The sequence below is a fragment of the Scheffersomyces coipomensis genome (genome assembly GCF_036884675.1).
Source record: "Scheffersomyces coipomensis strain NRRL Y-17651 chromosome Unknown DFJ63scaffold_2, whole genome shotgun sequence".
NCBI lineage: Eukaryota > Fungi > Ascomycota > Pichiomycetes > Serinales > Debaryomycetaceae > Scheffersomyces > Scheffersomyces coipomensis.
The window spans coordinates 726,867-743,525 of record NW_027042893.1 but is presented as its reverse complement, the minus strand read 5'-3'; the positions used below and the strand labels follow the sequence as shown (position 1 = coordinate 743,525).

General features: G+C 31.1%; 6 protein-coding genes and 1 non-coding gene across 7 annotated transcripts; 5 read left to right on the top strand and 2 right to left on the bottom strand. All coding sequences in view use genetic code 12, as the record gives it.

Moving 5' to 3' along the window:
* Nucleotides 1-1,494: 1,494 nt before the first annotated feature.
* DFJ63DRAFT_311489 (uncharacterized protein) lies at nucleotides 1,495-3,585 on the top strand (the record flags this gene model as incomplete). Its single annotated transcript, XM_064905764.1, has 1 exon — nucleotides 1,495-3,585. The coding sequence occupies one exon, from the start codon at nucleotides 1,495-1,497 to the stop codon at nucleotides 3,583-3,585; it is 2,091 nt and encodes a 696-aa protein (XP_064763494.1).
* Nucleotides 3,586-4,542: 957 nt separating this feature from the next.
* Nucleotides 4,543-4,896, top strand: DFJ63DRAFT_311488 (uncharacterized protein; the record flags this gene model as incomplete). Its single annotated transcript, XM_064905763.1, has 1 exon — nucleotides 4,543-4,896. The coding sequence occupies one exon, from the start codon at nucleotides 4,543-4,545 to the stop codon at nucleotides 4,894-4,896; it is 354 nt and encodes a 117-aa protein (XP_064763493.1).
* Nucleotides 4,897-4,912: 16 nt separating this feature from the next.
* On the top strand, nucleotides 4,913-7,744 carry NAN1 (Nan1p). Its single transcript, XM_064905468.1, has one exon. It carries the CDS (start codon nucleotides 5,116-5,118, stop codon nucleotides 7,717-7,719), a length of 2,604 nt encoding a protein of 867 aa, XP_064763492.1. The 5' UTR covers nucleotides 4,913-5,115; the 3' UTR covers nucleotides 7,720-7,744.
* DFJ63DRAFT_317535 (dynamin-related GTPase) lies at nucleotides 7,745-11,097 on the bottom strand. Its single transcript, XM_064906833.1, has one exon. The coding sequence runs from the start codon at nucleotides 10,702-10,704 to the stop codon at nucleotides 7,876-7,878; it is 2,829 nt and encodes a 942-aa protein (XP_064763491.1). The 5' UTR covers nucleotides 10,705-11,097; the 3' UTR covers nucleotides 7,745-7,875.
* On the bottom strand, nucleotides 11,018-11,089 carry DFJ63DRAFT_t39. The gene has a single exon. It is a non-coding gene; the product is annotated as a tRNA-Thr (tRNA).
* Nucleotides 11,098-13,133: 2,036 nt separating the features above from the next.
* Nucleotides 13,134-14,345, top strand: DFJ63DRAFT_333775 (uncharacterized protein; the record flags this gene model as incomplete). The annotated part of the gene is made up of 1 exon (XM_064907911.1): nucleotides 13,134-14,345. The coding sequence occupies one exon, from the start codon at nucleotides 13,134-13,136 to the stop codon at nucleotides 14,343-14,345; it is 1,212 nt and encodes a 403-aa protein (XP_064763490.1).
* Nucleotides 14,346-14,798: 453 nt separating this feature from the next.
* DFJ63DRAFT_283821 (MDR family MFS transporter) lies at nucleotides 14,799-16,595 on the top strand (the record flags this gene model as incomplete). Its single annotated transcript, XM_064904746.1, has 1 exon — nucleotides 14,799-16,595. One exon carries the CDS (start codon nucleotides 14,799-14,801, stop codon nucleotides 16,593-16,595), a length of 1,797 nt encoding a protein of 598 aa, XP_064763489.1.
* Between the last annotated feature and the right edge of the window lie 64 nt (nucleotides 16,596-16,659).

The following is a 16,659-nucleotide window of genomic DNA, read 5'->3' as shown; positions in this document are numbered from 1 at the left end:
AGGCAAGAGCTACCTTTTAACTATAACAACCCTTAATGATTGTAGAAATAGTTAATAATGATTAATTAGAAAAGATCATTCTATTAATTACAGGGGTTTATTACATTATGTCAGATGGAAAGAGAAGAAAGAGGGAAAGAAATGAAGTAAATCTTAAGATCGATCATTCTCTTATTGAAAAGAGTTTAGTTCTACTTAGGCAAGATCAGAAAGATAAAAATCATAATTACTTAGATCAAGTCAGGAAAATCGATTTGTGGAATTTGAAAAGGATAGGGAAGTAGAATTGTGTTTAGAAAGTGATTCGACAGATGAAGAATGTGAAAGGTATAGGAAAGAGGTGGCAGCCAGATTGTACTACTTTCATAAATTTGTAGGAAATAAATCTACTTTTGAAGGACCAAGAAATTATGAAACTGTTCGATTTGGAACTCATGCACCTATTCCAACAAGTATCCATTATCGGATATTTACAATGGCCCTGGCCATAGGGATGGCTGATGAAAGTTTTGTTATATTTTGTACAAATGTCTTTACATTAAGTAGAATATTTAGCTTTCCCTTTCAATCAAACTTCTATCACGATCAAGAAATGGCTATATCGGAATCAAATAGCAGCAATATGTATCCCTTATTTCATATATTGGAGGTGGAATATCTTAGTCATAAAAATGTCTTTGACGATTATCGTCAAATTGTAGTCGAATACGTGGAAGAGAATTATGATAAATTATTAGATTCTACTAGGATAACCAGGGACGATTTGAAATTCCCAATGGAAGTTTCAAGCTTACCCCAGTATACAATATATGATAAACGTTCTTTTATTAAATATTTGAGTTATCAATTTTAAATCCTTTAAGGTGGCTTTTATCAGAATACAACGTTGATTATAGGCCTGAAGAGTTATTGGAAAATATCTCGAGACCTGATATTTATTTGAGTCAAGTGTTAAATGGAGTAAAATTTGCAATACCATTGGAATTTAAGTTCTCGGGATTGATGGAAACATATCTTGAGAATGGTTGAGCTTCTAAATCACCTGATTTATCAAATGCTTACCTTGAGCTCACATATAGTTCATGGAGATGTTAGACAGGAAAATTTCAGATACGATGCTCTTAAAAGAAAAGTTTTATTTTATGATTTTGGCTTATCCAAAGTGGTTAATGATGATAAGTCAAGAGAGTTCTTTGATCCACTGATTTCATCCGGGCCAATCGATTTGTATAGTTTAAGGATATCTGTAAGGAAGATTTATCTTTCAAGGCCATCAAAAAGTATTAAATAAGTGTTTAATTTATATGGACCTTTAATTTCGCAGTTTTTAACAGATGATCACGTAATCAAATTTCTCTTACGCTTATTAGCATAGTCTTGCTATATGCACTCCATTTTCATATTATAAGCGTATTAAATTAAATTTACTTCAATTATCTTTCTCACATGTAATAAAACCTGAAAGTCACTTGTCTAAATTTGGATTATTACTTCATGTCCTATCTAACTAAAATCTGGATGAAAGAACCAAGAGAGTATATTTTCAAGATTGATACTTGTGTTATTGAAAAGAGTGTGCTCTTAATTAAGCAACATCTGCAGGATGTTAACTACAATTATTTACAAGAAGTTAGAAGGATTTCTCAATTTGAAGAATCAGAAATGAATCGAGAAGTAGAATTTGAGTATGTGTCTGACTCAGTTGATGTTGAAAATGAAAAACTTAGAAAAGAAATGGCCTACAGGTTATTCTACTTTCATAAATTTGTTGGTAATCAACTGACATTTGAGGAAACAAGAAGATATAAAACTTTCTTAATTAGTGATGGAACAGATGTCACAGCAGCAATCAATGTTTTTATGGGATGGATGATCCAAAAGATGGATAAAGTAGAAACAATCCGGTATTTAGATTCATATTGTGGAAATATATTAATCCTTTCAACAATATTTTCTTTTCCCTTCCCACTGAATCAAGATGATACCCCAGATCAACAATTAAAGGAAAAACTAACTTCTTGGGAACCATTTCAAGAAGATTGGTCAATGCAGTCAATATTCAATGAGTATGATGATCACAGTAGTGAATTTTTAACTTTCTTTAATGAATATCGACAACTTAAAGTTGATTACAGTGAAGGCGATTATGATGTACTATTAGATTCCACCTCAATACTAAAGAGAATTGTAGACCGTGCACTTAGTTTTCCTTGTGTTGTTTATACCACTTCGGATTCTAAACCGAATTTTGCTGTAGTTTTTAGTAATGCAATTTTGTATCCTGTCATAATGCTCTTGAATCTTGAGTTCGGGCATATTTTTACTGAATATAAAGACATAATCCAAAACATTTCGAGACCTGATATTTATTTGAGTCGTCTTTTAAATGGAGTAAAATTTGCAATTCCATTAGAATTTAAGTTCTCGGGATTGATGGAAACATATCTTGAGAATGGTATAGAGTTAGTTGAGCTTCTAAATCAACTGATTTATCAAATGCTTACCTTGAGCTCACATATAGGTTTTATCTGTGATAAAGATTCTATACTAGTAATCAAACTATCACCTGAAATAAATCCAACTATGACTACTGACTCATTGATGCTGATAAAAATGGCAAAAGTAAACTGTGAAATAAATTGCTACAACTATAAGAGTCTTGGATTTAGTCCGTCCTTCTTGATTTATAGTTTAATCAAATCATACTTCGAAGAATCAAGCACAGACAATTTACTACTTGTAAGAGGTATATTTGAATCTATGAAACTCAAAAATGATGAGAAAGAAGAAGTGAAAAATGGGAAATATAATTTCTTAGTTAATGAATGGAAAACTGGTTTCAGAGAGTACAAGTTGGAAGGTGATTACTACGTGAGAGATGATATAAGTAAATTAAAAATACCCACAATATTTATAGAAAGAATATTTGATGAAGATATTAATTTTGAAGACACAATCCACCAATCAGAATTTGAGATAGTTGGTATTATTCAAGAAAGTTCAGATGAAAGAAAGCATAACTCAAATGTTTACAGGGTAAAACGATTGAAAGATGAGAGTGTAAATCCTTCTATGATTCTTAAAATCTATGATCCTACAACTTCCACATATCTTAAAGGATATACCCAGGTTCTGACTTTCTGGAATAGTAATTTGTACTGTTTGGGAATGTTTCTAAATGAATTAAGAGCTTACCGTATGTTGGGGAGAAGAAATAGTCGTGGAATATACATGGAAATACCACATTCAGCTTCTGATACTGAACCTCAAGATGAGGAAAGTGCTGCTCCTTACATCTATTCATATGGCTTCTTAGATTGGATCCATAATGGAAAACGATTGTGTGGTTATTATTTGCTTATGGAAGAAGTACCATGTAACTATCCAGATACTGAAGAAATATTTCAGATATTGGCAGAAAGTTCTCTTCTTCAAATTCATTCTAGGAATATTGAGCATGGAGATATTAGACTTGAAAATTTCAGATACGATGCTCTTAAAGGAAAGGTCATATTTTTCGATTTTAGCTCATCAATAGTCGACAAAGAAGAACATTCATATCTACCGACGTACCGCCGTAACTAAAATTTATATTTATATTTTAAACTATCATCAAGCTTAATTAAATAAATGTGTAATGCTAAATTTTGCAGCATTTTATTGTAGACAAATAATGGTAGTGACCATTTTGCATGGCTTTTGTTATTTTCATTTGGATTACTTACTCTATCTGATCTCTGAAAACTCTTGATTCATGGTCTCTGATCCTCGTAGAGTGTTATCTTTCTAAGTTGTTTCACTTGACATTAAATAAATATGTCATCGTGAGAATCAGTATCTTCGCTTAGCACCTATATACCAACGTTATTATGATTATATTGAATATCTTCGGGCTATTAAACACCTCAATACCTGATTAATCATTATTTTTAATGACTGTTAATTTACACGGTCTCTAGTCTCAATATGCCTCTCAATGGACATTTATTACTCTAAGCTAGATTTATCTCAATTAACTCTTGTGGTTTTTTAGCCTTATTTCGACCCTTGGGATGAAGCGTATGTTCAGATTACTTCCATGATAACTGCATCATGACCCAGAAATATCATTTGGTAGAGTTATTTTCCCATCAATGTTGATAATTCTTCAGAATGTATTCGGACACCGACGTTTCTACCTTCTTTTGTATCTTATGCATTTTTCAGTATCAGATGTTCTATCACTCATCCTTGGAATTCTTGTCATAATCGATTGTACTGGCATCTATGTACTTTCGTCATGCAGGATGATATTTTGCAACTTGAGTAATCTTTATTTCGAGATAATCTCTAGTGTTTCAACGTTATTTTATCTCTTTAGGCTTCTGTATTTCAGTAATCATATTTCGCATTAATGGCATATTCTGGTATCTGATCCTTGTGTCTAGCTTTTTTCACTTATTTATGGCATCTATTGCATCTTTAGTATGACTTCATCTCACTGAAATAGAGACTTAAGTTTTAACTTGAATAACACAATGTGATATGGTGTGACAAGGGCTTATGGATTGGAGATTACCGAACGGGAGAAGAATTTGTGGCTTTTACCTACTAACAGAGGAAACGTCTAATGATTACCCTGGTTCAGAAGAAGAATTCCAAAATTTAGTAAGGTCTGCTATAAAAGCTCTCCATTCAAATAATGTCCATCTTGGAGGTTCGGAAAGCATTAGTTATGACGCCATTGACAAACAAGTTATATTTTCTGATTTTCAAAATTCAAGACGAAAAAATGGGTGCTTGCTTTGGGATAATCAATTATATATTCCTTCTGGAATTATTGAAAATTCAAGAAAGCATCAAATTGTCCTCTTAAAGGATGCAGTTCACGAATCTTTTAAAAACAAGCGTTTATAGTTCAATAGATTTGATAAATATATATATATATATATATATTTTCTTATATATGTAAGTGTCTTTTTTGCAATATTTTGATTCGCATGATTGATCACGAGATCGAAAAATCTCATCGATTTTCTGAAAAATAATTTTTTGCTATGATTTTTTTTAAAGAGATGGTTGTAAGAATTTATCAGTTTTAAAAGCAAAAGGATATATCATTAGAGTTTATTAAGTATGATGACTACTTCATCTACAGAATGGTCATCTTCAATGGCAACTGGTGGGAAACCAGTGTATCTTGGCAACTCGTCGTCTTCTGCCTCTATTTTCTCCCATGATGGAAGGTTTAATATTGTAATTTTAAGTCATCAAATAAGAGTTTACTTCATATCAACTCGTCAATGTATAAGAACCATTGATCTTGATCTTACTGAGTTGGCCGATATCAAGTTGGATGTGGTCAATCCTAATCATGTATTATTATTCAAATCAACCGGTGAAGTCATCACTGTGAATTGGAAAGAGAAGGTATCTCAACCTATAATATCTTCCATTAATTTGGAACTTGCATATTCATTATTATCGATTATATCTATAAGAGATGATTCATATTATGTTATAACTGGTAAGAAGGATAAGAAAGCTTCAGGATCTCCTCATACTCGTTTCATTCAAAAAGTTAATAGACAAGATCCATCTGATATCATTAAAATATCTGAAATTAATAACATTATAAAATATAGTATTTCCCTTGATAATACTAAAATTGCACTTGTTCATAGTAATCATGAAGTGGTATTGGTTGACTTAGTGGATGTATACAGACACGCTAAAATCCATTCCAATGATCAAGATCAAGATTCATTATTCGAAGCATTATCAGTGGAAAATATTTCATTCCCTTATAAATCATCTATAACATCATTAGCCGTATCAAATGATTCAACTATAGCATTAGGTACTTCTTCAGGTACTATTCAAATCTTATATGGTGGATTAGCTACTGAAAAACCTCAACGTTTACTTAAATGGCATATTGATCAAGTCAAAGCTTTACAATTTACTCCTGATCATACTTACTTAATATCAGGTGGTTTAGAAAAAGTCTTAGTATTTTGGCAATTAGAAACTGATAATACTCAATTCTTACCAAGATTAAATGGTACCATTGAAAAGATTTCTCTTGATAATAATAAAAATGAATTTTATTCATTATTATTAAATGTTTCACCAACAAAATTAAATGATGATATTTCAAATGATGAAGATAATTTCGAAGTTTTAATAATATCATCAGTTGATTTAGTATCAAGATTATCGATTAATACCATCAGACCAAAATTCACCAATAATTTAAAATCAACTTTAGCAAAATCAAAAAAGAAATATCTTAAATCACCATTTGATAAAACAAAATTGAGACATGATTATTCTACTGTATTTGAAGTTCATCCAAAAACCAAGAATCTTTATTTCCCTAATGAAGCTGTCATTCAAGCTTATGATATCATTAAAAATGAACAAAATTTCATTCAAAATGCCGCTCCCGTATTAACCACTGGTAAAGTTAGATCTGAAGTTAAATTATTAGATCCAAATGTTTCCTTAGTGTCTTTCACTCAAGATGGTGAATGGATGTGTACATTCGATAGTGTTTCCAATTCAGAAGTGGATAACTTATTATCAAAGAACGATAAACAATATGCTTTAAAATTTTGGAAATTTATAGATTCATCAAATAAAAATGACAATAATAATGCTAATGCCATAAATAATAGAACTGGGTATTGGGAATTATCGACCAAAATCATTGATCCTCATGGAAACTCCAATCATATTTTATCCATTAAGCCAGCTCCAACTTCATATTTCAATGGGTTAGCATTCTTAACTGCTGATAATAAAGGTGGTTTAAGAGTTTGGAGACCAAGAATTCCAAAAGAAATTTACCTTACCATTAAAAATGGAAGTAATAGACAACAACAAACCGCATGGACTTTAAGAAAATCAAGATCTGGAGGTGCTATAGATTCAGAAGCCGTTGATGTATGTTGGTCAGATGATAGTTCGATTATAATTCTTGCTCATGAATGTTCCATCATCCCTATTGATGTACAAACTTTTGAAGATATACCTGAAGATGTATTCAATATTCCATCTTTATCAGGATCAAGAATAAGATCATTATCGATCGTGGACAATAATTTAATCGTCTTATCCAAAACCAGAATAACTTCATTCAATTTACTTACTGGACAATTAAATGAATTAGTTGCCAAAGTCAATACTACTTTAGGAGGAAAGAATTTAATTTGTATTGATTCAAGAAATAATTTGATTTGTTTGGTGGTTAATTATTACAACGATGAATCGAATGACTTCACCATAAATTCCAAAATTTTAATCTTTAAACCTGACCAATTAAAACCTATCTATACACAATATCATTCTCAAGGTATCTCAGCCATTCGTTATTTCAACTCATCATTCATATTTGTTGATTTAGATACTAGAGTAGGACTCATCCAACCAACTTCCGCTTCCCCATATAATCAAATTGAATTGGATGAAGATAATGAATCATCCAATATTGCTGACGATTTATCCAACGATATTAATAATATGTTGATTAGCGCTCAAGCCACCGCTGATATTATAAATGATCGTAACATAACCGTCCATAAGCAAAATCAAACTAATGGTAACAGTGACGTTACCGCTGGGGAAATTGATTTCAATAGAGTTATAGATGTTCATACTTTCCAACCTATATTTGAAAATATGGAAGGTTTAACCATTGATTCGATCTTTGATCGCGTTACTAGAATACTTAAATAGGATATTATTATATACACATTTATATAAATAAATAAAAAAGTTCTTGTATGTATATTTACTATAGCAATTATTGTATGGTGTTAAAAAAATATCACGATATATGTACAGGGTTTAAAAGTTTAATAATTATATGGGAGGAGGGTATGAACTAAATCATTATGCTCCCCAATTAAATATCGATTGATGTTTGGGTATATCTTTATCATTTGGATTTGAATTGGATCCTAACTTACCTCTTTGGATAGCTAAGACACTTTCGATCTTACTCAAGGCGTTTTCTAATAAATCCTTACGTTCTTGTAATTCAATATGTTTCTTAATCTTTGGATCTTCCTTTGCGAAATTTTCAATTTCTTCTTTAGATAAATTATTAAAGAATTTAATATCTAATTCACGAGGGAAGTTATAATAAAAATCACTTAACAATTCGACATTCAAGAATAATATCGAAGTGGATGTGACTTTCGATGCTACGGCATCTAAAAAGATTTCCGGACATTGATATTTATTCTCCTTCTTTTTACATTTTTTAGAATTCTTAATGAATTGATATCTCATTTTAAGTAATGATAATCTTTCCTTTAAGAATATAGCATCTTCCCCACGTTTAATCAATGTAGGGGAGAATCCCAAAGTTTCTGGAGAATTAAAATCAATATCTTGTTGTTGTTGATATTGAATTTGTTGTTGTTTTAATTTTTCTAAATAGGTAACCACTTGTTGTAATTTCCTACCACCGATTTGTTTCTTTAAATTATTATAAACTTCATCACATTGTCTCATTTCTTCTTTTAATAACGTAACAGCATTATCTTTACTTGATTGCCATTCACGATCTTCAATTTCAATTTCATATTTATAAGGTTTAATACAATTTTCAACTTGATCGGCTGTGGAAAAGAATTTTGTTCCTAATACACTCTTAGCAGCATCTTTAACAGCATTCTTGGCCATTGGATGATTTCTTAATTGAGTATTATTAACTAAATTTTCAACTTCAGTTAATAAGGCATTGGTAACTAAAGTAGTTGATAACCTACCTACCCCTAATTTAGTTAATGAACCCGTAGTTAAATCCAATTTCTTATGCCAATAAAGATCATCATCAATATTAGCGATCTGAGATAATTCCCTTAAATCAGGTTCGAAATTAGGTGAACTATCCTTTGATAATGAAAATGGTTTATTCCAATATCTTTCAGCTAATAAATCCAATACCTTTTGGTCTAATTCATTCTTTAATAATGCTTTTAATTCACGTCTTGAAAAATTATGGCTTAATTCCTTAGTGGCCAACTTTAACATATCAATATTATTAGCTAAATACATTTCTGGAGTTAAAGAACGATCATTGAATTGAACTTTAAATTGATAAGAAGCTTCTTCTAATTCTTGTTGAATAGTGAAATGAGTTGGAGCTAATGATGCTGCCATTGATTTTTCTAAAACTTTCATTAATTTCCGTTTAAGATTTCTAGTTCCTGTAGTAGTACCACTAAATTCGGGTTTATTTTCTTTAAAATATGTATGTTCAAAATTTTGTTGAGCAATATAGGCTTGAACTCCAGTAAGAGTTTTTCTTGAAAATAAACTTGAACCAGTCTTTGTAGGTTTTGGAGTTTTTGTAATAACACCCACATAACCCATTTTTAAAGGATATTTTCTATTAGTTAAGATTTTTGTAGCTTGAATTGGATCAACCAAATCAATTTTAGTAACTACTCCAATAGTTCTTTCCCCTCTTGGATCAGCGAGTCTTGACGCTCTTAAAGCGGCTGAATTAGCTAAATCGACATCAGCAGCTGATATAGCTAAGATAATATTTGGAGCTTCTAAATATCTATCACATAATTTACGAATTTTTTGTTTTAATTCAAGTGGTTGATCAGCCGCTTCCACTTGGATATAACCGGGTAAATCGACCAATGATAAATCAGGAACTCTGGGAGATTTAATAGTAATTTGAATAGGATCATTTGAAATACATTCATGTTCAGGAACGGCCATATTCAAATCAAATAAAATCTTTTGAACTTGTTCAAAATCAGTTAAATTATACATTTTCAAAGCAGGGAATTCGGCTACATCAGCAGCAGATTCAGGACTATTGATTAAAGTTAATTCAATGGGTCTTCTAGTAACCATATTTGAACCCTTTGGTAAGAATTCATGACCGACAATACTTTCTAATACTGATGACTTACCGGATGATTGGGAACCAATCACTACTATAGAAGGTAATCTTAACCCATCATGATCTATAGTTAATAATAAGTTTCTGATTTCAATCATTTGTCTTGTTAAATTAAGCATTTCATCATTAGTTTCATCATGAGCAAAATCTATATCATCATCGTCATCATTATCATCGATTAAAGTCTCATCATCATCTTCGTCATTGTTATTGTCATCATCTTCTTTATCTTCATCTTCATCTTGAGTTAAGCCTACTGCTGCAGCAGTAGTAGCACCCACGGCAGTAGCAGTATCACCATTGCCACCTGATCCACCACCACTTCCACTACCACCATCCGATCCAGCTCCAGAACCATCACCATTTGGAACCATTGATTTCAAGAAATCACCTGTCTTATCGAAGAAATCAGTGAAACCAGATAATTTATCTTGAGTATAAGTTGAAGCTTGTTCCACTTTATAAGCAACATACGATCCACCTGCTGCCAAAGTACCACCTAAATAAGCCGGAATCTTGGTGATTCTAAAGAGCATTTTGAATCCTATATTTCGTTTTGATATGATATTATGGGATGGATGATGGATGGATGGGATGAGATTATTAGATGATGTACGTAATGGTGATGTGCTATTTGATAATAAAACATGATATAATCTTGATTTTGTAGGATGAAGTAAATATGAGGAAGGGGTTAATGATTTTGAAAGCATCAATTTGGAAGATGATAATATTCGTGAGGGTATGATAGACCCTCCTCCTCTTCCTGGTTGTATTAAGGATCTATACATTTGATTATGGTAATATATGATTAATTGATCAAATTAAGGATTGATTCATGGGATGCTGTAAAAAAAAATTTAGAATTGTACGATTGTTTTTGTTTTTGTTTTTTTTGGTTTGGTCTTAGTGGCGATCTGATCTGATATCAATTTACAGCAAATGCAAGATAGTTTACCATATAATTAATAGGAATGTCTACAATGATTATGCCAATCAATTAATATGATAAAGTATAGTTAGACTATCTAATAAAATATTGAATAGACGATTCGAATTAGGTAGTTATAAAAAAAAAAATTACGGAACAAACATTTAACGAATTGCCCCCTGCCAGAATTGAACTAGCGACCTTTGCATTACAAGTGCAACGCTCTACCACTAAGCTAAAGGGGCATAATTTTTTTTCAAATTTAAAAAAGTAGCCGTTTTGAGGCATCGATAACCACTTTGAAAAAATAGGGGTAAAAATGGCCTAGATGAGGCTGTTTTAGAAGTAATTTGAACTGTAACTATGTTCATTCTGACTTTATGATTCTGTTAAATGTTTAAAATATAAGAAAAGTGAAATATTGGTAGATATATGATTTAAAAATGAAAATATTCAATAATTTTGATAAATTTGACAAAATGTACTAAGAAAAAAAGATCTCAGAATTTATATTGCTAATCATGATGAAATAAGTCTATCATTAATTAGATAGATTGCTTTTAATGATGATTTACTCTATTAATAACTTATGATAAGTTTTAAATAGCAACTTTAAGATCAAGATAATGTATATAAATGTATTAATAAGCTGATCAAAATACTAGATTAATCTTTTATAGATATGCAACCAATTAAAGGTATGGTGATGGCATAGATATGTAAGAACTAAAATAAAGTTGAACCACAATCGGTAAAAGTTATTTAGTGAAAGTTACATAAATTATATAAGATGACTAACTAACCATATTCGTAACTATAATCAAAGCTAATAGCAATGACAATGATAATCATAATACAATGGGGAGGGGGGGGGGGAATGTCAATTTTGAAAGCGCAATTTTATTTATTTTTTTATTTATTTATTTCAGTTTCCATGCATGCATCTGATTTCACACATATTAATTAAATTTCATAATTAAACTTTTCTACCACTTCTTATCACACTAGCATATATAAAATGAATCTGAGACATATACGTCAAAAATAAGCTTTTAAAAGTGGAGAATGGGTATGACTGGGAAAAGTGGTGTGTAAGTAAGTACGTACGTACGTACGTTACATATGATTAAATTAAGATGATCAACTGATTAGATCACATAAGTAGGTAAATGCAACGTAGTCCACAGTTAATCATAAGTTAATGAGTAAGTTGAAGTAATGATTTACTATTACCCCTATGTAACTGAAATAAGAGAAACCATCCCATTACATTGTTTAATTATAAGTTAGTTGTTAAGTGGGGCGGGTTGCCGAGGGAAATGAAACTTTCTTCCTCTTCGCAGCGTAAGTTACGCAGAGAGAACAAAAATAGTGGAGTCTCCTCACTAAAAAAAAAAATCATTCAAATCATCGCACACTAAACTGAATCAGTAACAGTCTGCTGATAACAAATAAATTATAAATAAATTATAAATTACACTGTCAATTTCTATTTTAAAAAATTTGTGTTTCAGTTTTGTTTGCAACCAACCTATTCATACTTAACGGGATCTATCATCATCCATCCATCCATCAAACAGAAAGACTCAGTCTTAACTTAACACTACCCCTAACTTCCTCCTCAGCCTGGTTGATCTCCTCTCCCGCTACTTCCCTTTACGGTATACCAAGTGATCTGTTCATTTCTTTTTTTTTTTTCCTTTTCTTAACTGAGATTATGAATCATCACTGGTCCGTCAAACAATAATAACAGCAACAACAACTATAATAATCATAGTTCATCTATCTCCTCATTTGATCGTTATCCCATTTGATCCTACCCTACAGTTATCCCATTTTGTTTCTCATGATAATTTGATCCATCTTTCCCCTATTATTTATTCCTCCTCCATTAATTTATTTATTTATTCATTTTGATAGATACCTCATACACATCTTATTTATTTATTGTACAATATCTACCATCATCTTTAATATCTGTGCCTTATATTTATTTATTCATCCATTAATTCATCTATTCCATTCTGTAATCATACTACTGCCCTTGTACCCTAATACATAATCGAACATTCATTCATCCCGATCGGAATCTTATATCCTCCCCCGTTTATGCATACTATTTTAGTATAAATTTTTATCTTCTGTTACGGCTGACAGTATATCGGTAATTCATTTCATTTTAGTTTTATTTAATTCATCTTTCATAGCTTGGCTTATCTTTTATTTTTTTTTTCATTTCATTTCATTTCAGGTCATATATCCATTCATTCCTTCATTTGCATTTCTATCATGATTCAATTAATATCTCCTGTCGCTGCTACTACTGCTACTACCGCAGCTGCAAAAGTTTTAACTAATCAATATTTATCATCTCCTTCATCTTCTTCATGTTCTTCATGTTCAATAATTGAAATTAATAAAGCTAATTCCTTTTCTGATTTACCTCCTTATAAACAAAAATCAACAACAACTCAAACTCATTCTAAAACTACTCCTACCACTACAACCACCACTACATGGGATAATCATAAGTTAAAATTGAATAAAGCTGAATTGATTAAATTCTTAAGAAGTAAACTCTTGAAATTACAAGCTAATAAACAAAAATTATTGAATAAGTTAAAACAAGAGATTAATGAAAAACATAATCGATCCAAATCTCCAAAATCATCATCCGTGAATATTAAAGTTTATACCAAATCAACCAAACAACAACAACAAGAGCAATCTTATGCTGATGATTATTATGCTGATATAGTCACCTTTGTTGAAAATTTAGATTTGAAAGATAACTCATTAATTATTGATGGTACAGATTCAAAATTAATCAATGGAAAACATAATCATCAGCATAATCATAAACATCATTCAAAATCAATATATTCTACTCCGTTACAATCTCCATCTCCACAACTCTCAGTCTATAATAAACAAATCAAACAAATGCAAGAACCAACTCCTCCTCCTGCTTCTCCCCCAGTTATAGGTGAAAATGATCAAGATGGTTCATTATTACCTCCTTATGATCATTATACCAATACTACATACCTTGATAAACCGATAAGTAATCCATTACCCACTACTATCAGGTATAAATCTCAATTGAATCAATTATTATCTTATCAACAACAACAACAACAAAAGCAATCATCACCCCAATTACCAGACCAAAATCAATTCCCACCCCAACAACCCATGTTTTATCCACCTCCACCTATGATTAGACAACCAGGGTTGAATTCTTCACCTCCAATCGTTGCACCACCTACTATTCCATATATCAAATTAAAACAGTATATCATGGCGGAAACTAATCAATTTTTGAATTATTATTTGATGAAATTACCGAACGATGAATTCAAATTATATGATTTTAAACCATTACAACATGAATTATATAATGATCAAAAATTGATTAAACGATGTTCATTATTGTTTATCGTGGTCAAATTGGTGGTATATGTAAGTTTGGTCATGATTGTTGTGATTCATTGTTATTAGCCTACAGGTTATGCTATGCTATATGTCTTACATATTATTATATCCTAATATAAAAATGGTAATTATATTTTTAGTTGTAGATATGAAACAGTTCATTAATAAGACTCAATGATCACTTCAACCTATTTCTCTCCATCATCAAAGTATACCAAATCAAGAGATAAAACCGTTTTGTATGACCTATATTAATATCCTAACTCCAAATAAAGGATTTAAATAATAATGGTAAAAAGGGCTTTAATTAAATTCCTATAAACTGCGAAATATAATTTCTTTTAACTGCGAAGCCATCGCGGACATAAATGGAATTATGAGGGTATTAACGGATTTTTTCCTCCAAATATCCAGACCCATTTATAAAGTATATATATCGAACAATTGGCATGTAAAATTCGATAATTAAGATTGCAAAGAGTATGAATAATTGTATATAGATCATAATTTGAGTTAAATATGTCAAATAATTCATCATCTACTTTATCATCAACTTCACCAGAAAGGTCGTCACCAGAAGAAATACTAGATAAACATGACACGATAGAAGACGAGATCGAAGAACCAAGCCAGAAATCAAAGAAAGATGAGGTCTTCATAGAGAGTAATGCCGGGGACGGGACCAGAAGAGAAGAACAATATATCAAAGGTTATAAGCTTGTGCTATGTATATTTTCATTATTATTAACCATGTTCTTAACATCCATCGATCAAACTATTGTCGTAACTATCATATCTGAAATTGGGAATAAATTCGATGGATTCGATAAGATCAATTGGCTAAGCTCAGGTTTCTTATTAGCTATTTCAGTATTCACCACTATTTGGGGGAAATTATCTATCATTATAGGAAGAAAATCTGCCATTAGTATCGCTATTATACTTTTTGAAGCAGGTTCATTATTATGTGCATTAGCAACGAGTATGAACATGTTAATTGGGGGTAGAGTGTTAGCCGGTATTGGTGGAGGTGGTATCCAATCATTAGTATATGTGGTGATCACCGAAATCATTCCTATCCAACATAGAACACTTGGAATGATATTAATTTCAATCACTTTCTCCACTGCATCTGTCATTGGTCCATTAATTGGAGGAGCTCTTTCGAAAATAAGTTGGAGATGGTGTTTTTATATCAATTTACCAATTGGAGGAGTTGCATTTCTTTTCTTACAATGGGCATTCAATCCTCCACGTCCAAAGGGGAAGATCTTATCTAAATTCAAAACTATTGATTATATCGGTGCCGTAATGTTATCGATTGGACTTGTGTTATTCTTACTTGCGTTAAGTTTTGGATCATCAAGTCAATTCTCATGGAACTCAGCTGCTGTGATATGTTCTTTCGTATTTGGTATTTCATTTTTAATAATATTTTTGATTTGGGATCTTAAATTTTCAAAATATCCTTTATTAGCCCCTGATATCATCACTAATTTTTATTGTAATGTATCGGTCTTAACCATCTCAGCTACTTTCAGTTATCTTATCATATGTCAATTATACTTATCAGTTTATTTTCAAGTGATTCATGGATTAGATGGTTGGCATTCAGGTTTACATCTTTTACCATTGATCATTTCATCCGTTACAACCTCGATAACAAGTGGATTGGTATTTAAGAAAATCAGAACCGTTAAGCCATTTTCAATCTTTGCTGCTATGTGTGGATTAACAGGAAATGCGATATTAATGCTTTTAGATGTTAATTCATCATTAGGACAAATCATTGGTCTTTTGATCTTACCGGGTATTTCAACTGGTTTACAAATGCAATCATGTGTAATGTTAGCCACGATGAGTTTACCCAAGACACCAGGAAGTACCATTATGGGTACGACTTATTTTAATTTCGGAAGATCTATTGGTGGGTCTATTGGAGCAGATTTAGCTACGTTGACATATACGGAATCATTAAAATCTATGTTAACTTCAGCAATAAAGTCAGAAACTAATCAAGCTATTTTACAAGAATTAAGTTCGGTTAATATTGATACTATATTAGTTAACACATCACTTATCAAACAATTAACCCCTGAAACTCAATTCTTCATAAAGACTCAAGTCATGAAAGCTATTAGAAATGTATTCCATTTAACTGCTGGATTAGGCGGATTAGCACTTTTGGCATCTATATTTCAAAATAATAAATCAATTCCAAAGAAAAGTAGAGGGGCCGATGAAGTGGAACTTAAAAGTGAACAACAAAAGAAGGAAGAGGAACAAAATGGAGAGAAAAAAGTGGAAGAAAATTAGGAATATTTACTTGCTTATACTTATATGTATATATTATAGAATTCTTGCATATTGCATTTTAATA